Below are 24,759 nucleotides of genomic sequence, written 5' to 3' on the forward strand. Positions count from 1 at the left end.
GTCTCAGCTAGACTAGGTCTGATTTACTCTCATTAGACCCAAACTAAAGAGCTTTGTGTTCTGTCTGTTCTGTCTACACTTCAAAAAAAACTCTGTTAGGTTAATGTAATATTTTAGGGTTTTGTTTCTGTTTAAAAAGTTTCTTCTGAGTGAAAATATTTGAATGGAGATGGGCAACAAAAGGGCACAAACAGCTGCCTTGGGAAGTTGTTTTCTCTTTTCACCTGGGCCCAGGACTGGGGTCCGGATAACACTGTGGGGTCCCCAGGCAGGCTGTGTCTCCTGACCACACCCATGAGGCTCAGCCAACTTCATGGTTGGACAAACAGCCCAGGCTCTCATGAATATTCTCTCTGCTGGTTCTTCCTCAAAGAGGCCTTCACAGAGATGCCATGGGGACCTGAGGAGACTTGGGTAGCCTTGGTTCCTCTTCAGAGCAACAGGATGTGCAGCTGGCTACCTGTGGTCAGGGAATTAAAGACTCTTATGTTTGCTCCTTCCATGAGGAACAGGCTCAACACCATCCCTTCCTGTCACCCATTAGCAACCAAAGGGTAAAATTTTATTTCCTTGAAATTACCCTTTCTACAGGAGCCATTCTCTCTTGTGGGGGGATAGAATACCAAAGATCAACCATTATAGAATCTGTAATGAAGAGAAATTAGTCTTTTGTTTCTGTCCCCATTCCTTCTCTGTGTTTTCACTAGAAAACTCTAAATACCTTATCCATAGAAGTGACTGTCCCTCTCATTCTATTAATAGAGGAATAAATACAACTCTAAATCAAACTCAGCAATTTCACCCTGTAGATGAAGGTATAGAGAAATGAACACATGAAGAGGGATAAAATACTCAGAATCATCCAGAGAAGTAGTGGAACAGTCCATAATAAACCCAGGGATTCCTGCCTCAAAAAATATTGAGAACACACACACACACACACACACATACACACACACACACACCCCACAAACCAGGTAAGTTGTATACCTATTTTAAAAACTGAATGAAAAGTTAATACAATGCTATTAAAAATCCAGCAGGATGTTATGAAATTGAAATATAAAATCTACATGAGTAAGCAATTTAGCTTTAAATAACTTTTGTCAAGCTTCCATTATAGATATTACCAGTTAATTGACAGTGAATAAGAAGCCAAATTAAAGAGGACCTTTCTTGGGTGCCAGATACCTTTGTAGCCACAATGTTTATACCCAGTCCTGGTGAGCCATATAAACACACACTGATGCTCACAGAGAAGAAAATGATGGAAAGTGTGGATGGGGCTGAATAAGTGTGGAGGCACAGGCATTAGGAATATCGCTTTACTAGAAGACAGGAAGTCTGTATTTTGGTTGAGGTTACAAGCTAACTCATACTAAGTTTGTCAATTAACTCAGACAGTGTGATTTCTAAAGACCCATTCAGCTAGAAAATTCTAAATTGAGGCAGGTCTTTGCTTTTAAAAAGAATCGAAGTTCAGAAAAGCGCCTGCCATAGAAGCAGGCATGGGTTGGGGGGTGGGGGTGACTGGAGGGAACCCGGGGACACTGGTGCTAGGAAACGTACACTGGTGGAGGGATGGGTGTTGGAATACTGTGTGACTAAAATCCAATTATAAACAGCTCGTAAGGGTCTATAAAACAGTGATTCAATTAAAAAGTTAAAAAAAATAGACCAGTTCTTCTTAACTACACTTATGCAATGTTTTAAGTCAAGCGCTACAGTCTGCATTTGAAAAACCAAGTGGAAAGAATCTAAACAAACAGAAAACAAGGTCACCACACATCCTGTGTTGACCAGAGTGGTCTTGGTTTATACCTATGGTCACAATGTTCCAACAAGTCTCTTCTCTATCTCAAGTGTCTCATTATCAGGGCTGGAGAGACAGCACAGCAGGTAAGGCCTTTACCATGCTCACTGCTGACCCAGATTCAGTACTTTGCACTGCAAAGGTTAAAAACTCGTGCACTTTATCCTAGGAAATATTTTAGTGCTTTTGATCTCCACCAGGCAGAAGCCTAAACTCCTTAGCTTTGGGCTCTCCAAAACATCGTTCATACTGGGACGCCTACTACCTGCTAATAATGCTTTCTTCCACTTTCACTAAGGTGACAATCATTGTTCCTATCAATTAAATTTTGAGGCTGGCAAGTTCATCTATATGCTGTGAAACTCAACTCAGACCTCTTCTTCTGGGACATCCCCCTTCCGAGGACTAGATATCTCTATGACTAGACGTTCATCCCTCCCTCCACTGACATAAGGACCCAATTAAAAATATTGAGCATGTTTATTATAGTTTAGGCAGTTACACTGGTATTGGTATTTATGGTATGGATCCATATATGTATATGTCATATATGTATATGACAACTCACCTCATCACCACCAAACTTCCCCTCCCCCCCCCCCCTCCCCCAGCATCCCTTCTAGTTTGGTCTTCCCCACTGCTCTTCCCTCCTACTGCCGTTGGGTCATTGTATTTTTTATTCCAATTCCCGGGGTATTTTTCTGCAGTTTCTCACTTTCTTTAACCTCGCCTGACAACCCCTGTTGTAAGAATGGATTCGTCCTTTTCATCTTTTTATCCTTGCACACACAAGACCACTCAGCAACATGCTTGTCAAATTAAAATGGAAAGAGAAGTACGTTAAGATTAGCAAACAGGACATTGCCCTGAATAATCTTTCATCAGCACGAACAAGAAAACAATGGGCAGACACTCCTCTGGCCTCTACCAACACCAAGGAGCGCGATGGAATGCGGAGACCTGTGAGCTAAGGCCCTGGTCCACAACGGAATTCCATCCTGTCACTTGGGAAATGAGGGATCTTGAACAAGTTAGTTGCTCTATCTTAACTCAGTTCCTTTGGGGTAAAATCGGTGGGGCACAACATCCCTTAGGATGGGAACTACTAGTACCATATAGTGACCTCTGCTCAAAATTCACAGGCAATAAAGGGACATTTCTTTAACTTCCCTCTGTTAATTTCCAGCCAGGACAGATAAAACCTAGGAAATAACAATGTCATTCTCAAAGAGAAACATACCCACATTTATTTTCACTCTATCCTATCACGACGATCAGGACTATCCTGTTGTTCGTCGATTGCCTCGAGCAGGCCCCAGTAACATCTCCTTCATCCTAGCCCTGAGATTTTTTAAAAGGTGCCATATTCAAGGCTCTTTCAGGGTCAGGAGAATGAGACCCATCATTGTTACTGGTATTTAGCATATTGGGTACGCCACGGGGAGTTTGACATACTCTGCTGTGTGAGCAGGTTACATTCGGTAGCCTGCCAGTTTGTCCAAAGTAAGAATAAGATAATAAAATGTCCAGGAGCTGGGTTTTATAGTCTCTGGGTCTTGGCCGTTGATGGGATTACACGGTGCCGGGGGGCCAGTTGGTGGGTGTGACCCCTGCCTACTGGAAGAAGGAGGATCTGGGTGGAGGATGCTCAGCCCCGATCTGAGCAGGCTTGGAGATCTCAGCCCCAGGACCCGCATGCCTTTGTTCCTCTGCCGGTACCTTCATGCGTTGTTAATTATTATTAACAATAATAATTATATATAAATAAAATGACAGCCCAGGGTTTCCGAACTGTTGCCACACAGCTGGTGAGGGTGACCCACTGTCACAGAACATTAAGGCCACATCAAAATCCATCTGAGAAGAGCATACGCCATTCTCCCGTACCCTCCAGAACTTCCCTCTCACAGGGCAAATCCTACACTGACCACACCTCCCCCTTCCAACAAAACACACACACACACACACACACACACACACACACACAATCACTACACTATTTTTCCTCTCTTAAGTAACCATCCTCAGTAGACAATGAAGTAGGAAAGGCAGGGACTCACAAGCTAAGATTTACTAGGGTCAAATAAGGAAGAACTTCTCGACGACCATTCCAATTGAACTGTGGAATAGAATGTACAAAGAATTCTTAGTACAAGCTCGAGGAAGGCTTGTCTGACTACATACTGGGATAATGAGCCCCACGTTAACTACACCTTGAGCAAAATACTCCCTCAGTCAGAAACAGTTATGGTGCTCTAACACCAAACAGTGGAAAGAAGGTGATGAAATTAGAGTCATGAATATCATCACCAGCAGCACCAGGGGAAAGAAATGCTGCCTTAAGGGGTTCTTCTACCCAGGAAACAAAGCACCCTGCAGCTAGACAGGATCCATGAAAATAAATGGGATTGCAAAGTTCAATTTAATAGCAAAGAGCTGTTCAGACTTTATAACAAACCTAAACATATGTTTGTAGTTATTTTTATTATAGAATCAGGCAGGATAGCATGGAGGTTAAAAAGAAATAAATAAAAATTTTTAAGTGCACTCCAAAACCAAAGTGCCTGAGTTTACATCCCAGGTCCTGTCCTTAAATAGCTGTGGGATTTCTGGAGTTACCTAATCTTTCTTCCTTGCCCTCTGGAAAAATAAAGATAACAAGTAGATTATTTGATGCTGTAGTTATCAAATAAATGGCATGATGCCTTCTCATCTCGGTCAGACTAATGACGTCATACTTGATCTTCCGTATGTGCACCATTAGGTCCTTGATGGATGCTTCCGATGCCAGTGTGCGTGTGTTGAAAGTATAGTCATTTTAGTCCTTCTTTGTTTTGGCAGCCTAGTTGGGCTCTGAGATTTTATCAGCCTCTCCTTGCCCATCCTCCTTAACAATGCCATATTGGGGGCTCTTTCAGGGTCAGGGGAATGAGACCCATTGTATTTACTGTTTTGGGCATATCGAATACGCCATGGATAGCCTGCCAGGCTCTGCTGCACAGGTGGGATTGCATCAAAAATCAGATGGGCTGGACACGTAACATGATTTGGAGAGGACCGCTGGACTAGAGCCATTACCTACTGGACTCCACGAGACATCAAAAGATCACGTGGCTGCCCACCTACGAGATGGTCAGACTTCTTCATCAAGACCCTGAATGAATGGTTTAAGACGCTTTGTGTTCCTGGAGCAAGCAGATGCTATTGGGCTACACTAGCATGCGACCAGGACAAATGAAGATGTTACTGGCTCCCACTTGAGCAAATCGATGAGTAACGGGATGTCAAGTCATCAAGTGATCAAGTAGCTATCAAATAGAGCTGGGTACCTATACTCCATAGTGATTATATTTACAAACACTGGCTGGTAGGCAGAGCAGGGTTGGACCCATAATATTACATAGGCTTTTGACATATAAACACTGAGATCCAGAGTTCTTCAGTTGCTTATACTGGAAGCTTCTATGCAACCTTGTATTTTTACTACTACTGAGCTGCATTATAAGTCTCAAGGATGTCTTGCATTTTAAAAACTACTACTATTGTTAGAAAAGTCTTACAGATGTCTTTGTTTGGTGCTGACACTCAGCAATTCAAGTTGCTAATCAACAAATCTTTTGTTCTTGGGATCTGATCAGATAGGAACCCCAGATCATTTTGATATGGTGAAATTGAAATTAAAGGTCTTCTAAATGTTTAATCAAATCACAATTATTCCTGGACTAAATAAAAACAGCTATATTATCGTGTCTATTTTCCAAGATTTTGTAAGAACTCACATCCTGAAATGTGACAGCTCAGTGGCATTTATATTAGTGGATTCACTATGACTCTCTGGTGGGCCTCAATTATGAAAGCTCCAAAAATTGCAGTTGTTGACACAGTCACATGCCCAGTCATTAATTAATAAGTAGCTACTTGGAAGTAGATACTCTGATAGGTCCTGGGAAGAAAATTGAGGATATATCATTACAATTTCTACTTTCCATAATAAAGTTGACCGTCAGGCAGAGGAGAAATGAAAAAACAAAAAGCATACTTATAGAACATCACTATCAAGAACTGGCTGCTAGTTCCAATTGTTGGGGGGGATATTCTAAACAATAATGGTGCATCTTTTGTCAAAATAATGAATGTATTCGAAGTAGAGAGTTAAGTAGAAATCATCTGCCTCACAAGCAATGAGAGGGGTGGGAGGGGGGTCTATTGGGGTTCTTGGTCATGAAAAATAAGTACTGGTGAAGGGAAAGGCATTTGATCATTGTATGACTGAGACTTAATCTTGAAAGCTTTGTAACTTTTCCCACAGTGATTCAATAAATAAAAATAAAGAAATAAAATTAAAAGAACTGGCTGCTACAAAGAATAGCCTATCTCTTCATGGAGTTAAGGATGGGCAATTAGAATCAAGTGGGGCACAGAAGTGGGATTAAGCCATTGGGCTACAAGCATCTGACTGTAGAGGACTGCAAATGCCTTACTCTAAGCCTTCCGACTCTCTGCCTTTTTCCTCTTGCCATCCTCACAGTTTTCAGGGTTAGGAAGTCAGCTTACGTGATAGAGCACATGCAGATGCATTATTTGATCGATGCCGTTGTATACTCATAAGCAGCACCAGTTGTAGTCCTGGTGGCTCCAAACACTGCCAGGCCCAAGCAGCTCAATACTTGGTATCCCGGGTTGTATGCAGCTGGGAATAGCTTTCAAATACCCAGAGCACCACAAGGTTTAGCCCCTATATATTTTTTTAAATTGAATCACCATGAGATACATAGTTACAACGTTGTTCCAGATTGGTGTTTAGTCAGACAATGTTCCGGTATCCTTCCCTTCAGCTGTGTACATTTCCCACCACTAATGTCCCCATTTCCCGCCTACCACTCTACCCCTAGTCTGTCTTTGTGGCAGGCACTTTTCTTCTTTCTTCTTTCCTTCTTGCTTGCTTGCTTTCTCTGCTTTCTTTCTGTCTCTCTCTTTTCTTTGGGGCATTATGGTTTGCAATATACGTTCTGAAAGGTTATTATGTTTTTATCCCCAAGGCCTGGAGCGATAGCACAGCGGTAGGGCATTTGCCTTGCACGCAGCCAACATGGCCAACCCGAGTTCGATTCCTCCGCCCCTCTCGGAGAGCCCGGCAAGCTACCGAGAGTATCTCGCCCGCACGGAAGAGCCTGGCAAGCTCCCCGTGACGTATTCGATATGCCAAACACAGTAACAACAAAGTCTCCAATGGAGACGTTACTGGGCCCGCTCGAGCAAATCGATGATCAACGGGAGGGCCTTTACTTTACTTTACTTTTACTTTTATCCCTAAGGCCCCTATTTTTTTTATAATGTATTTATTTATTTATTTTAGCTGTTTGGGTCACACCCGGTGATACACAGGGGTTACTCCTGGCTCATGAACTCAGGAATTAGTCCTGACAGTGCTCGGGGGACCATATGGGATGCTGAGAATCAAACCCAGGTCAGCCACCTGCAAGGCAAATGTTCTACCCACTATGCTATCGTTCCAGCCCTGGCCCCTATTTTTTAAAAGGCTATCTTCTACTTATTTATTTATTTTCTCCTTCCTTTATAATAATCTCATAACTACATGCTTCACCAACTCTCGCCACTTATCACCCTGACTGGTATTTCCCCATGCTAAACCATCAAAAACCTGTAGAAATGACTCTACTTAATCTAGAGGCAATTTCCAGTATCCAATATTCACAGAACATACTAGTCAAATTTTAAAGGGCAGTATTAGTACTGTACTTTCCAGTTTATGGTTGCTGTATTAGATAAAATAGGAGCACACAGGAATGAAATAATATTGTCCCTTGAGCCCACACAATTGTTTAAATCTAATTTTCCAAACAGCCCAATAAGACTCAAGAGTTAACATGATATGAATCACTCCACATGCTGTCCACTGAAATCTGTCAAGGCCAGTACAAAGGTCAAAATTAAAACAAGAACTTGGCAGGTTCATAAATCGAGTTTAAGAATCATGTTCTACTGATGGTTTTATGAGCTACTTGCACCACTTGAGGTAAAATAGAAAAATCACAACAATGTGAAAAGATACACTATCAGGGGAAAAAATGAGTTCATAGAGCAATTAAAACACCTCATCTTTCCTAATTTCATATAAAAGTAGCATCCATCCATGATAAACTAAGATGGGTTTTATCTGTGTTAGGAAAAGTACATTGTGTGGCCCAGGTATGCTCAGGTTTTTGTTGATAAACTTATAGGAAAACCTTTTGTGTTCTACTAAAACTCCACTGGATGGAATTAGACAATTTCTCATCCACATTGATGAGAACCCAGTAGGGTTATTATACCAGTTTGTTTCAGGTAGAGTTTTAGTTAAGTCAGCAATTATAAGACCTGGCCCTTATTCTTAAATCCACAAGGAGGTCATAACCTGGATACCAAGAGATTATCTCATTGATGCAACCACCCTAACCAAAATAGGCGGCACCTCTCTCTCTCTCTCTCTCTCTCTCTCTCTCTCTCTCTCTCTCTCTCTCTCTCTCCTGGTGCTAAAATGTAATTATGAATATAGTTTACAGTTTCAGAGAAGTCACACAATTCCAGGTAATCTGCACTCAGTATAGTTTTATAAATTGGAGTAAAGAAAATTAGAGGAACTTTGCATTGAATGTCCATGGGAAAGGAGAGACTGTCAAAAACATTTTTAAAAGGTTTTCAAAACATGATCAAACATTAACGTCAGGAGAGTGTATGGATAAAGTGGAATTTGAATAAAGAGGACTCAAATAAATTCTCGCTGTGGGAATTTTAAAATAGGCACTCTAAAATTAAAAGAAATGTCCTGTGTGTATTTTTCATGGATATTTAACTCCAGAGGTCAGAACAGGGCCAGAAATTTCAGTATTTTTAAAATAATTTTCTGAGTACCAATATTTCTTCTGCTCATTATCAAGAATTTTTCATCTACAAAAGTATTATATGAAGGCACAGTTGTTGAGTATATATAAAGACAAAATTTTGCTATTCACTTTGAAGTGTGAATTAACGTGCTATACTACAAAAGAAAATCAGTAAAAAAAATCTTTTCATAAAGATGAATATCATAGAACACTACTAATTCCAACCCATTATAAGCAGTAAATCTTGATATATTTACCTGTAAGATAACAATTATAAAATGTTGCAGATAACTTATTTAGAAGCAGACTTATAAAACAGCTAGAAACAAAAACATGCTTATACGATCCAAAAGCATGTCCTATCTGGTAATGTGTAAAAAAGGACTGCAAAAAAATCCCATAATTAGAATTCTAAGAAAACCTTTCAAAAGGTTTTTTAGATTATTTCTAATACCTGCTAGCCAAACTTATCAATAACCTTTCATGTTATCATTTATACCACATCACTGAGATATGCACTTGCCTAAACTTGATTCTGTAATTGCAGAAAAACTGGTGTGCTGACTATCAGATACCTAATAATATGAGCTTTCTATCCTTGTGCTTCTTGTATATACAACAAGTGAATATTTATATTGTTGCTTTTCTCTGACATAAGTGAATATGGTTCATACTATATTGAAAATCCATAAAACAAGACACCATCATGACAAAACTACCATCATGACAAAACTTACCAAGTACAATGACCACAGTCTTCAGAAGACTCATCATGGTATCCCGATTCCGCCGGGGGCCAGAGCTATGCCGAGACATTCTCATAGTCCTCTGACGAACATAGCCAAAGATATGAGCGTAGAGAACCACCATTACCACAAAGGTCACCAAGTTGAAAATGGCCCAGAACACTAAGTAAGAGTCACTGTAAAGGGGTGCCATGTTGGAACAGTTGTCAATATCGCAGATGCAGTTCCAGCCAACACTGGGAATAGCTCCCATCACAATGGCCATCGTCCAAATGACCACAATCACCACCACCACCCGCCGATTGCTCATGCGTGTGTGGAGTTGCATGCGGAAGACTGTAATGTGCCTCTCAATTGCAATAGCTAATAGGTTGGCCACAGATGCTGTCAGGCTGGTATCAATGAGGCCCTGACGGAGGAGCCACGTGCTGACGGTCAGTCTCCGAGTATTGGGTCCTGTGTTGAACATTAGGTAGAAGTAGGCCAACCCAGCAAAAAAGTCTGCAGCCGCCAGATTAGCCATTAAGTAATAAATAGGAAAATGGAAGCGGCGGTTGACGTATATTGCCACCATGACCAGGAGGTTGGCCAACATGATGAAGATGCAGACGGTGATTCCGAGTCCCATCACTAGCTTGCTGACTGTGTTCCACTCTGTGGCAAGATACTTTCCACTTCGGTTATAAAAGAAGGCAATGGATTCATTGTAGTAGCACTGTGGTTCATTCATGGCTGTGAACTAAAAGAGAAAAGAAGAATGACGAAAAATAAAAGGAGGGAAGATCCAAATTCAAATTTAAAGACATAGAGATGATATAATACTCCCATGAAAAACTTGGATCAAAACAACTCCAATACACATACATATACATACAAACACCCGAAGGCAAAGAACTTGAAAATCTGATTTAAATAATGTGCTATGATCATATTGAAACCCCAAAGATTCTCACTGTATTACTGTCCTCAAGATTAAAGACACTTGGAGTCAAATAAATGACAACGCCTTTCCTTGGTGGTTGCACACCATTGAAGTCTACTAGAAAAGCCACATGGCCCAGAAATCTTGCTTAAAATACATGATACAGATGGGAATTTTGCAGAACACTGCAATTGGAGTATCCACCAGAGTGGAACCTATTTTGACTGGCTATTTAGGGAATCTGTAAACAGAGTTGGTTTATTAAAGGGTGCTATGGCTCTATTACTCAGTATTTCTATTCTCACACAAGATGTTCGATCTGTGGAGTTTTGCAATGAAGTTCCCACAAGGGCCATCAGTGACATTTTCGAGAGGTCACTATGCATCAAAGGTTTTCTGCCCAAAGCCAACATTCGCTGTTCAGCATTCCTGTGGTCAGTACTGTCTACCCCCATGACTCGGAATCCCCAGAATAGCACTCATCAACCCATCGATGATGTTTGAGCACTTTTTTCTATTTTGTAAAACAAAATTATACAACCTAATGTAACCTTAAAGGACAGCTGACACTTTGAAACCCTGTACAATAAATTAAAAACTGACTAGATAAATTATACCTTATTTTTTTCCAAAATTTTATTTCATTAAAGCACCATGGATTACAAAGTTATTCATTTTTGACATACAATGTTCCATCACCAATCCTGACACTAGCATCAACTTCCATATACCAGGGTCCCCAGGTTTCCTCTCTTATCCAACTCAGTCCCAAGATTAAAGTTTGGGTCTCATGATTTCAGTGCTGTACAATAAATAAAATATATTTATTAGGTTTATATATAGTTAATAACATACATTAGATAAATTACAGTTTTGAAAATATGGAGTGATCTTTTATGATGTTTTCTTATTTTTTAGGATCACCAATTAGAATGTATTTCCTTGTTAATTATTTATAATCTTAGCACAGCGGCAGGGCGTTTGCCTTGCACGCAGCCAGCATGGCCGACCCGAGTTCGATTCCTCCGCCCCTCTCGGAGAGCCCGGCAAGCTACTGAGAGTATTCGATATGCCAGACACAGTAACAACAAAGTCTCCAATGGAGACGTTACTGGGCCCGCTCGAGCAAATCGATGATCAACGGGAGGGCCTTTACTTACTTACTTACTTTACTTAAGATCCAAAAAATGATTGAGGACACATAATAATATAATTAATGATAGATTTTAAAATTTCAGAGAAACTACAAGGAAGGAACAACTTGAAAATTACACATCTAATAGTATAAACCCATATTTCTATGGCCTTTATTGAAACTCCCAAAATTAAAAAATATTTCTTAAGAACAGTTTATATCTTACCTTTCTTATGTTATCTTTCACTGCATTTAATAATTTATTTAGCAACTACCTCCATTTTAACCATATTTTTAACATTCTATACCACCAAAGTACATGTTTTTCAAAAACTGAAAATCCTCAAATGATATGAAATATTAATAAATAAATAAAAACTAAGTCTTTACACTTGTGATACATAGAATCTCTCATCATTTAGATTTCAATGCTTTTAAGTCATGTTTCCATATTAGGTTCACCATATTGTAAAGTTATTTATCAATTTATATGTCTATTTCTGTTTCCTGTCAGTGCTCAGAACTTACTCCTGGGACAGTATGTGGTGCCAGAAATTGAACAAGGGTCAGCTGCGTGGAAGGCTAATGTCTGAACTATGTCTCTAGTCCTTACATCTCTACTTCTCAAAGAGATCATAGCCCAGAGAAAACCTTGTCTTACACATTTTGGTATCTTTATACTTTCTACAGAGGTTTATTCAGCAGCGATCTAAAACTTTCGTCTTACAGTGTTCTCTTCTACCTCAAACCTTGCCATTACTTCAAGTCACTCATCTAATTTTCTTGCTCTCCGTTTCTTGACCTCATCTCTAATGACCTATTACACTATAATTCAGCTGCCCATTCCTATGGTCACACCCTAGATTCTCTAACAGCTCAGAAATGCCTTCTTTAAAAATAATTATACATTCTAATTACTCACCACACTTCCCGACCTCCCAGTTTTCTCATTCAATCACTAATACATCCATTCTTTAAAGTCATTTATCCCCTTAAGAACTGTACTTTTCCCCCAGTTCATTTTTCATTTTTTTATCCAGTTTAGATTCCACAGAGTATCATTTCAACCCCTTTGCTGCTAACATAAGAACACACTCTCTTCTTGAAGATGGAAGACTGTGAGGTGAGATATTCTTTAGAATTCAAAATTTCTTTTGCTTTCAAGAAGATTGACATGAAACATAATTCATATATGATAATATATGGCATATAACAATAACCATGCACTTAATTTCTAAAGACGAATATATGAGCACATACTCATACGAATTTGGTAAATGCTATCACTAGCCTAATATCAATTCATTTGGTACAAATTTTGTCATTGTTATTTATTTGAAAAAAACTTCCATTTGTAGACTCTAGTGAATTATCTCAGATAAGGCAGCAGGGATCTTTATTTTCTAGCATATTTTCCCCTATATTTCCACAACAATTTTTTCTTTCTTGGATCATACCTAGTAGTAATCAGGGGATGCTCCCAGCTTGGGGCTCAGGGGTCACTCCTGGCCAGGGATCAAACACAAGTCTTCTTCATAGAAAGTACACACTCCTGTCCATCAAACTACCTCTCCAGTTACCACATTTTCTTAGAATAACACTGGGGAAGAGAGATAGTACAGGGGTTTGGTTTTGCTATGTGTGTGGCTGGCACCACATGTTGTGCTCCAAGAACAACCAGGAGTAAGCCACGAGCACCACTAGGTGTGGTCCCATCTCCCTGCTCTTCCAAAAATATAAACAAAACTAGTCTTAGATGAATGGAATTGGTTTCTACCTCCATACCAACACCTACATCCATACCTACAGTTAGGCAACAGAGAAAATGTTAGAAATGAAAAACCAACCTATCTGACAGAGACTGATTTGGGAATAAAGTCATGATATTAACCTCACCAGAAGAGAGCAGGGCAACAAGAACCCCATGCCCTCAAAATAGCATTTTTCCTGGAAAATGCTTCAGTGGCTTAACCGAGCACTATGAATAAAAAAAAAAAATCTGAGCTCATCAACTACCCTATCGGGGCTTACTGTCCTCTGTAGCCTCAACTCAAGCTATCGAGGATTTTAAAATGCAGTACTTCAGCTCTACTTACTGAGGTCTGTTCTCTCACCATCAAGGAGAAATGTGGCATCGAGATCAGAATCACACACAAGGTTTGTGAAGCAGATGCTAGACACATTCTGAGAATTTGTAATATGGCAGATCCAGTGACACTGCAGCTGCTAAATAGGAGTGACCCTTCAAATGCCAGTGACCTGACACAAGCCTACCCCAACTTTTACTTACTTGCATTCCCTGTGCGGCAATAAAATCGCCGGTAAAATTTAGTCGTTCTCCCTAACCTGTCCTTATCTGGGCATGGTTCTTCCTGGCACAGATTCTCTACTATCACAATACTGACTACACTGCATAATATTTGCTAAACTCCTTATAGGCTGTCAGTTCTATAAGAACAGATACTACCCAAGAATAGCTGAGATCAGCACCAGGATGATTACTCCATAACTTAGAGGCCAGCCGGGTATCCTAGAGGAAAGGGCAGCTCAGATAGAGAAGGGAGCACCAAATAAAGGATGTTTGGAGGATCCTCCCAGGAGGGGAGATGCATGTCGAAAGTAGACTATGGACTGAACATGTTTGCCACTCAATGCCTCTTTTGCAGACCACAACACCCAAACGGAGAGAGAGAACACAGGGGATTGCCCTGCCACAGTGGCAGTGGGGGATGGGGGGATGGGGGTGGGGGGATATTATCCATGGTGGTGGAAAATGGGCACTGGTGGAGGGATGGGTATCTGATCATTGTATAATCAAACCCAAGCACAAAAAATTGTAAATCTACAACTGTAAAAAAAAAAAAAGAAATATGTTTAGAACAGAATTACTGGAAATTAGAGACATTTCTTCCATATTGGCACTTTTTAAAAAATAAAAGCAGTCAGTGACTGTCTTTGCAAAATGTGAAAAAAAAAAGAATAGATACTTTAGCCTTCTTGTCCGTTGTTGTGTTGTTTTTGAATACTAGCGGTTAGATGTTAAAAATACTGTGGTTACTTTGGAATAAATGGAAGATAATTTTTAAGATGTTTATACATTTATAGTTTATACATTTTAGTTTATACATTTCTTTCTATAAGGATATACCAAAAAAAGGAGGAATATAAATGAAAAACTCTGTGCCTGTCCCTTTAATCTCGCCATTCTTATTTTGTTATTTCAGACCAGAAAATCTTTTAATCAAAAATGAGGTAGACATACTCTGAATAGAAACTGTCAATAAAATTAAACACTGGTATATTCATTTCTTGTATTCCCTCACATGGAAAAAATTAAACCTTAAAAAAATCAAGCAGGGGCCAGAGTGATAGTCCATTGGGTGGAGTATTTGCCTTGCATTCGGTCAACCTGGGTTCAATCCCTGGCACTCCATATGGTCTCCTGAGCCCACTGGTAGTGACCCCTGAGCACAGAACTAGTAGGAAACCCTGAGAACTGCCATGTGTGACACAGAAACAAACAAAAAGAAGTCAAGGCAAAGGTGTACAAATTACGTTTTAAAGGCACAACATGCTAATATTTTTCTTAACTGACAGGTTATTTTTCTATGGTATCTAAGCACTAAAGCAAAAACTGGCATATAATTCAGGCCTAGAACTATTTTTTTCTCTCAGAAATTGAGAAGAAATACCAGTAAAACCATCCCATCTTTAATGACATCATTTAAATTTTCTGAAATTCAGCTGTATCATCTGCAAAATGAGGAAACTGAACTAAATTATATATGAGGTCTATTTCAGATTTAAAATTATATACCAAGATAATTCTAGATAGAACTTTAAATTTAATTAAAACGGCCAGTTTAATATTAAATATTCAAGAATTAAAACATAAGAATATGATAAACCTGAGTGAAATGTCAGTATAATTTTGCATAACCAAACTGAATTGAGAGAAGAATTAAGCAACTGTAATTGAGAATAAGTAAAGAAGTTTCTGAAAAATCTGGCCTCGTAGTAGAAGGAAATGTTGGGTGCATGGATGGGTTTTCTTACTTCTTCAGATACAGTAGCTTGGGCAGAAACCCCATCAAGTTCTGGGAAAATACAATTCAACTATAAGTCTTGGCATTGGGAGGTAGGAGGGCAGAGATGAGAAGGAAGAAAAGAACAAGATCAAATTTTGAAGGACTACCGCCAGGCTAACTCATACAGGGCACCCCAGAGGGGGGCAGGTGAGCCCAGCACTCACCCCAACAGAGCCCTAACAGCTGAAAACCTCCAGAACTCAATTGCCACCATGCTCATGGCCAATCTCCACACACTTGGGACGAGACTTACACATAAGAATAAATTTTCTGTAAAACTCACGGATGTAGATTTTGTGATTGAAATCTCTAGGCTTCATGGAGTTGGGAATAGGCAACCTTCACCCAACTCCCTGTTCTTCTGAGAGCCTAGCAGTCATGCCCACAAACTGCCTCTGACACCATATTAGCTCATTAATAGACACAACCAAGAGACTCACAAATAAATATTGGAAGAGAGCCATAAGCTGCAGAGATGACTCCTGACCCTAAGTCACCATCCAGTTAAAAATTTAACTACAGTTGTATCAGTCTATTTAAAATTTTTAAATTCCTGGAGGATGCAACTACAACATCTTGTACTCTACACCACTGATACACCAAGAGTAGCACATCACATTTGGTAAGGTATAAAGTAGAAGACAACCCATATCCATTAAAAAAATAGATTAACACACAAGGCTCAACCTGTACAATGTGTTAAAGGTAAAGGTAAAGGTAAAGGCCCTCCCGTTGATCGTCGATTTGCTCGAGCAGGCCCAGTAACGTCTCCATTGGAGACTTTGTTGTTACTGTGTCTGGCATATCGAATACTCTCGGTAGCTTGCCTGGCTCTCCGAGAGGGGCAGAGGAATCGAACTCGGGTCGGCCATGTTGGCTGCTTGTAAGGCGAACGCCCTACCCGCTGTGCTATCGCTCCAGCCCTTACATTTTTCCAGCCCTTACAATGTGTTAGTTATCTTTTATACAAGGCCTTAATGTCTCCAGAGTAAGATACAACAATATTCACACTTTCCTCTAAAGAAATATTTTGGATAATTTTTAGTGGATTATTCATAAAAAGCAATACAAAATAAATTATGAAGGATATGCCTTTGAGGCAGGCTTATGTGGTGGTGGGAAAATTCAAAATAATGGTGGTGGGAAGGTGGGAAGGTGTAATGGTGGTGGGATTGGTGTTGGAATACTGAATGTAATAAATTATTGTGAACAACTTTATAAAAGTAAAATTTAAAAAAATTTGAAGAGTCTGACCTGAGTCATAAGGTACATGAAGTAAAATGCAGGCAGAACCCTCCATGATACTGAAGCTAGAGGCATCTTTAAAGATGAAGCACCACTGACCAAGCAAATGGAAGCAAAGATAAACAAATGGGACTACATTAAGCTAAGAAGCTTCTGTACCTCAAAAGAAACAGTGATTAGGATAAGAGACAGCCCACAGAATGGGGAAAATTATTTACCCAATATCCTCAGATAAGGAGTTAATATCCAAGATATATAGTGCACTGATAGGTCTTGAAAAATTACTTACACAATACCCAATCAGAAAAGGGGTTAATATCCAAGATATATAATACATTAGTAGAACTTTACAAGAAAAAACCTCCAACACCATCAAAAAATGGGGAGAAGAAATAAACAAAAACTTCCTCAAAAAATAAAAAATGACCAAAAGACACATAAAAAAATGGTCTACCTCGCTAATCATCAGGGAGATGCAAATCAAAACAACAATGAGATATCATGTAATACCACAGAGACTAACACACATCAAAAAGAAGAAGACCAGTGCTGGTGTGGATTTGGGGAGAAAGGTACTCTCATCCACTGTTGGTGGGAATGCCAAGTGGTCCAGCTGAATGGTCAGAAAACAGTATGGGCATTCCTCAAAAAACTAGAACTTGTTTTCCATATGTCCCAGCACTAACATTTTTGGGAATATACCCCCAGGGTTCAAAAACACACAGCAGAAATGGCATCTGCACTTTTATATTCATTGCAGCACTGTTCACAATAGCCAGAAATTGGAAACAACTCCAGTGCCCAAGAATAGATAACTGGTTAAAGAAACTTGGTACATCTACACAACAGAAAATTATACAGCTGTTAGGAAAAATTAAGTCATAAAACTCGCTTATAAATGGATGGACATGGAGAGTATCATTCTTAGTGAAATAAGTCAGAAGGAGAGGGACAGGCATAGAATGACTGCCCTCATTTGTGGAATAAAAAGAAACATAGCATGAAACTAACACCCAAGAAATCCCACCTCAGGGCTCCGGAAGAGGGCAGATGGGATCAAGAAGAAACCATTATGACAATGATGCTTGAAAGAGATCGCTTTGGATGGAAGATATGTTCTGAAAGTGGGTAAAGGATCAAACACGACAGCCTCTCAAGTATCTGTATTGCAAACTATAATGCCCAAAAGGAAAGAGAGAGAGACACAGACAGAGAGCCAGAGACAGGGAGACAGAGACAGAGTGCCATAGAGACAGAGAGAGTAAAAGATAAAAAGTCCCTGCCATAGAGGCAGATTGTGGGGGTTCAGGGGGGCGGTCGCTGGAAGGATACTGGGGATATTGGTAGTAGGAAATGTACACTGGTGGAGAGATGGATGTTGGGACACTGAAACACAACCATGAAAGCTTTGTAACTATCTCATGGTGATTTAATTAACTAATTAATTAATTAATTAATTTTGAAGAGCTGTAATGTGGCCCAGTGTAGGGTTAGTGCTGAGTTTGATCCCTGGTACCATGGGAAAGAAAGAATAACATAGTATTTGGGGCTGGAGAGATAGCTCCACAGGCTGGAATACATGCTTCACATGCAGGAGGCCAAGGTTTAATCCCAGGCATTGCATAGTCTAGCAGATACATGGGAGCAACTCCCAAGCCCAGATCTGGAAGTAGTCGAGGATCACTAATAGGTGTGTCCTCAAAATAACAATAGTTAAAACACAGAGCATTTCTGACTTGTATTCTGGATGTGATTCATCCTTTAGAAAGGTAATGAATATTTTAAGATATTTGAGAAAAAACAAATACAACTAGATAAAATTTAGTAAGTTTTAAGTTTATTATTCTCAAGCCCAAATAGCTATATTTAGAAACTCTCTGTAAGAAGTTTCAGAATTCTGTCCTAACCAAGAAACAAAGATGTATATAGAGAATTATTTAAAAAAAAAAAGCTTATCCTCAGTACTGCTAAGAGGAGTCTGCATTCATCCCCTTTTCACATCTGCCAATTATAGTTTCAGAATGACAGGGTGGAGAGAAGAGGCCTTTTTGGCTGTCTTACAGAGCAGAAGTTCAAGTCTTGTAAGAGAACTTCACTCTATCATGCAATCTAAAAAGCACCCTCCTCTCTAAAGAGGTTCATGTGGTATTCACCCTGTGACCTGCATTTCATTGCTTCTTTTGTCCAATCACAAACACAAAATGCCAGGAACCATGACTGACATGACATTGTCTTTGAAGGGTAGAACTGTAGCACTGTCGCCCTGTTGTTCATCGATTTGCTCAAGCAGGCACCAGTAATGTCTTCATTGTGAGATTTGTTGTTACTGTTTTTGGCATATCGAATACGCCATGGGTATTTTGACAGACTCTGCCGGGCAAGCGGGATACTCCTGGTAACTTGCTGGGCTCTCCAACAGGGGCAGAGGAATTGAACCCAGGCCAGCCAGGTGCAACGCAAATACCCGACCCGCTGTGCTATCACTTCAATCACAAGTCCTTAAATATATTTTGTAATCTCCTGGAAGACAGTAACATATTCAGTAGCCAAGTGGTAAAGAGAACAATTGGCATAGGCTCACAGACCAGTACATTAAACCTTTGTGATTTACTAAATATTTAGGTAAGAATGTAAATCTGTCTGTCTGTCTGTCCTCCCGTTGTTCATTGATTTGCTCAAGCGGGCCCAGTAACGTCTCCATTGTGAGACTTCTTGTTACTGTGTTTGGCATACTGAATACTCTCGGTAGTTTGCCAGGCTCTCCGAGAGGGGTGGAGGAATCGAACCCGGCTCGGCCAGTCTGGCTGTGCGCAAGGCAAACGCTCTACCACTGTGCTATCACTCCAGCCCTACTGTGCTATCACTCCTAAATATGCATGGCAAAAGGGAGATTCTAAGAGAGACTTTAATCATTGCTAGATGAAGTGACCATTCATAGCACATATAACAAGCTGAGTTGTTTCTCACTTCTGTTAAAGGACAGTGGTGTGCCAAAGATACAGTCAGCAGATAAGGCACTTGCCTTGCAAGCAGCTGACCAGGGTTTAATTCCCAGCCCCACAAAACATCCCCCAAGCAGCAATGTGATCCCTGAGTACAGAGCCAGGAGTTAAGCCCTGACCAGCACTGGGTACAGTCCAGAAGCCAAAACCAAACCAAAACCAAAAGTAAACTTTTGTATGGACTCTTCCTAATTCTGAAGCTCACCATCCACCTTCCAGCAGTCCTCTAATTGTTCTGAGTACCGGACATTCTCCTTTGTAAAATAAGGTATCTCTAGGGACTTTTCAATTCTACTTCTTAACTCTGAAAGAGTCGAGTATACTACATATTTCCTCTGTAGCACTGTCCTCCCGTTGTTAATTGATTTTGCTCGAGCGGGCACCAGTAAAGTCTCCATTGTCAGACTTGTTGTTGCTGCTTTTAGAATATCAAATACGTCACAGGTAGCTTGCCAGGCTCTCTGAGAGTGGCGGAGGAGTGGAAGCTGGGTCTGCTGCGTGCAAGGCAAATGCCCTACTGCTGTGCTATTGCATCCCCTCCAAAAGAAGACTGGAAAAGAAAGAGCATGGAACCTGGCCCTTTTTAGTTTCCCAGATCAGAAAATAATGCCTCCTCCCTACACAGCTGAAAGAACCTGCCGCTAGAACAAGAAAATGATCACACCACAATGCTGAGACCAAGTGAAAGATTTTTAAATTAGAGTCCTTCAAAGGATCCTGCTAAAAAACAAAAACAAACCAAAAAACCAAACAAACAAACAATCAAAAAGACCTGAAACACTGAGGTTTTTTTAAAAAGTAACTAGAAAGGGTTCACGAAATACATGAATGTGATGTACATGTCAACAAAAGAAAAAATGAAGAAACAAGTTGTAAGTCAGTGAAAATTCTTTGTGTCTGTGACAGTCCCTTGTAACAGGCTGAGAAAATATGGGCAACATCAGACTTGTCCATCTTCCAAAGGGAGAAATTTCAGTGGGCCCTAAGAAGAATAAACAGAAAATTCACTGACGAGACCGATGAGACTAAGATACGTGGGATAAAATAGTCTGTCAGATGCATCAGTGAACTAAGAGGAAACTGCAAACCAAGGTGCTAGGTTGCTCTGGCGGCAGACTGTAGATTATGGGAAGAGCATCAAATATTATTTAGGAAAAGATGAGCCCTTGGCTTGGACAGAGACAGCGAGTTCGAATGAAGAACCTCTGCTAGGATATTTAAACATTTCCGTATCTGCAAAAGAGAAGGCCAAAGAAAATTAAACTACCCAACTTCACTGGGGAAAATAAGGAAGTTGGTCTGTCTTAGATTAGGCTCTTGAAAAAATAAAAAACACTCATAAGAAATCATGACACCATGTCTATATAAATCACATAAGATAGACTGTTTGTCTAGTCTGAGAACCTAAAGGAGAAAACAACACAAATCAAGATCTGATGTGTGGTACTCCCAACACCCACGCCCCACAACACCACATGCCTGGCACTAGCAAGCATCAACCCTTTCTGAGGGTCAGACCTCAATGCAGTCACACAGTATGTATGCTCTTAGATCTGCTACATGGAAGATGAATACATTTATGCAGAAGAATAAAAACTTGGATTGGATAGCATGTGTAAGACTCAGATGAACAGTCTGCAGCACAATTAGAATTAGAAAATCAGATTCAAAACAAACACTGACTGAACTGTTTTTGACGTCCTTTTCCAGTTCAATGGGTTCAGGCATAATGCAATTTTATTTCTTTTCACTGCTCATTCTTTAGTGTTTTAATATACAAATGCAAAGCCAGAAGGAAACATTCTTCCTTGATAAACATATAATCCACACATCTCTGCTTCTGTCCTATACACTGCTGTTATTCAGGCTGCAAATATGATTACACATTTCAAATTTTGGTTATATAATTCACCACACAATAAATACTAAGGGGGGAAAATTCCAGTCATCATCTCACAAGATTTAGGAGATGTGTTTGGCAAATTTTTATGTCCTTCCACAAAATTGAGCAATCTTAAATTAAAGAGTAGCTGCTTAAATTTATAAAATTGTCCAATTTGATAGAAGTGTTCCCTTTGGAAACTTGACTCAATCACTAATCAATTTTAGTACCTATGATGATATGGACAAAAAATTACTTTTTTGCAAAGAAAAGTGAAAAGGAAAGAACTGGAAAAGAATAACTTTAAAAGGGAAAGCCAAAAAATTCAGTAGAAAATAGGCAAGGCTGGGGAGAAGTCAATTCACAAAAGAGGAAACCCAATGGTCAACAATCTTATGACAATATCATTAACCTTTCAGAGTATCAGAGAAAGTTCACTGTAAACTGCAGAGAGATCCAAATTGTCTTTCCATCAGGTTGACAAAAATTAAGAAGTCTGAAATTACTAAGAGTTGGTAGTTTGTCACCAACTTCCTTCATGATACTACTTGAGGGAGTAACACTTGGCACAACTATCTTGAAAAACAGTTTGGCAAAACCATTTATGTCCGTGATGAAGGAGAGAAGGGATACTGAGATAAGTGGGTAGATCCTTATGCTCTGTGGGCGTGGTGGAGCTGCACTGCAACTCTAAGACAATAATACGGGTCTACTGTGAAAGAAAAAAACATTTATATGGAAGTGTTTATAGGCATGTGAGAGATTCTAAGAGGACATGTAAAGGAATTTTAATTGTCATATTCTTAATACCAAAATATCATAATTTGAAGGAAATTTTCAACAACTAGTAGCAAGTAACACTGTCCTCCCATTGTTCATCGATTGCTCGCGCAGGCACCAGTAACGTCTCCATTGTGAGACTTGTTACTGTTTTTGGCATATTGAATATGCCACGAGGAGCTTGCCAGGTTCTGCCGTGTGGGCGGGATACTTTCGGTAGCTTGCCAGGATCTCCGAGAGGGATGGAGGAACCAAACCTGGGTCAGCCACATGCAAGGCAAATGCCCTACCCGCTGTGCTATCGCTCCAGCCCATTCAACAACTGGAAAAGAGATAAGTTTCAATACAAGCAGAAAGGCACATTATAAAGCAGTGAAAGCAAAATAGGGCTTCACCCCTATTGATTACTAAATACAGCAATTTTTTCAAGTATATATGTAGGGCACTCATCCTCAAGAACATTAAATATTTGCTGGAAAACATAAGATACTTTCCCACATGTGAATTCATCAACAAATGTGATATTATCAACACATAAAAATTAATATTAACTTATGATCTTAGTCAAGAGGTTCTATTTTACAGTTTAAGTATTAGGGTTACAGTGGTGATCAAGTTTATGGCATTAATGTACAAAGTTACTGCACGCTCACTGCCACGAAAGTACCCATGACCCTGACCTTTCACTCTTGCCCCTCGGGCACCCCTAATACAACCTTTCCTCTCCCTCACTCATCTCCCATTATCTGTTTACTGATAGTATGACTTTTGTGCATGTTGTAACCTCTCTTGTCTACCAAGAATGTGATCCACACCCTCAAGCTAAGTTCCTTTGTTACTTCAGTAGTTCCCCAGATGGACACTCTCATATGGTCTATAATCCAATATGCAGGACTTAGTATCTAATGATACTGTCTATGCCATTGATTTTCTTCTATGCTTCATTTGGGTGAGATCATCCTGTATTGGTCGTTCTGTTTCTGGCTTATTTCATTTACAATGACACCCTCCCATTCCACATAAGTTTCCATGAACTTCAAGACTTTATTTTTAATCTTTGGCTGTATAGTTTGTATATATACCACTGTGTATAAAAGGTAAGGTAAAGGCCCTCCCGTTGATCGTCGATTTGCTCGAGCGGGCCCAGTAACGTCTCCATTGGAGACTTTGTTGTTACTGTGTCTGGCATATCGAATACTCTCAGTAACTTGCCGGGCTCTCCGAGAGGGGCGGAGGAATCGAACTTGGGTCGGCCATGTTGGCCGCTTGTAAGGCAAATGCCCTACCGCTGTGCTATCACTCCAGCCTGTGTATATATAGCAATTTTTTTAGTCACTCATTTGTTGTTGGATGTTTGGTTTGCTTTGATATCCTGTCAACCAAAATGTTAATAGAATAGCCAAGGGAGACAAGGGGCTCTAACCGGATCTAAAATGATCTATAACATTTATTACAGCTCAAAATATTTTAGGCAATTATATCAAAATATTAACATTTTATAATGGTTAAGTAGTAGATAAATTACAGATGCACTGTAATAAATATATTATAATGCTTTGTATGCTTTCTTGCATGTTGACATAGTAAAAGAAAATAATAGAGTCTGAGTCACAGAAAACTGGTTTCTGTTGTCAATACAAGAAGGAAGGAAGGGGGGAGTGGTGGAATTTAGCAAGCACTCCAGCTAGACTGCAACGGGCCCAAAGGATGATTAATGGATAAGAAATGAAATATGTGAAAATATTTCATGCACAATTTCTGTTTCCTGAGAGACTGCAAAGGTCCTAAGAGATAACATTATAGATTTATAGTGGCTGAGAGCTTAGGTCTCAAGACCTAGGTTCAAATGCCAGTTACTTAGTTTACTAATGTGACTTCAATAAATTATTTAATATTCTACAACGTGAAGTTAGTTTCCTCATCTATGAAATGAAGAGAAAAACATAACCATATATTTTGGATGCTTGTCTCTATAGCATCTGTTGAATAAGTTAATCAGCTAACTGAGAAGACTTGGACCATCAGAAGCCAAAAACCGTCCTAAAATATAGTCATCTTAGTCTCACAGATCAAAAGAGAATATTAAATGTGAAGAAACAAAAATAAAAGCCTTTTCCATGAGTCAGTTTCTTCACAGGTTAGTAAAAAATATATTTCTTCATAGTCATGTTCCAATTTATTTTTTTTTTGTTTTCATCCATGCTGTCTGTGTGGATAGAGATCCAAGTTTCCCATTTCTTCTAATGGCTTATCTATTTCTTA

The 24,759-nt window shown here is 39.7% G+C and overlaps 1 protein-coding gene across 2 annotated transcripts in view; it reads right to left on the reverse strand.

The window, feature by feature from the left end:
* Positions 1–24,759, reverse strand: part of LPAR1 (lysophosphatidic acid receptor 1) — a 148,913-nt gene that overhangs the window by 60,130 nt on the left and 64,024 nt on the right. For both annotated transcript variants that reach the window (XM_056117154.1, XM_056117155.1), the window contains exon 3: positions 9,435–10,182. In XM_056117154.1, coding sequence (XP_055973129.1) covers positions 9,435–10,182 — 748 coding nt within the window. The remainder of the gene's footprint in view (positions 1–9,434; positions 10,183–24,759) is intronic.

This window comes from Sorex fumeus, unplaced genomic scaffold (genome assembly GCF_029834395.1).
Source record: "Sorex fumeus unplaced genomic scaffold, SorFum_2.1 ptg000034l, whole genome shotgun sequence".
Lineage (NCBI taxonomy): Eukaryota > Metazoa > Chordata > Mammalia > Eulipotyphla > Soricidae > Sorex > Sorex fumeus.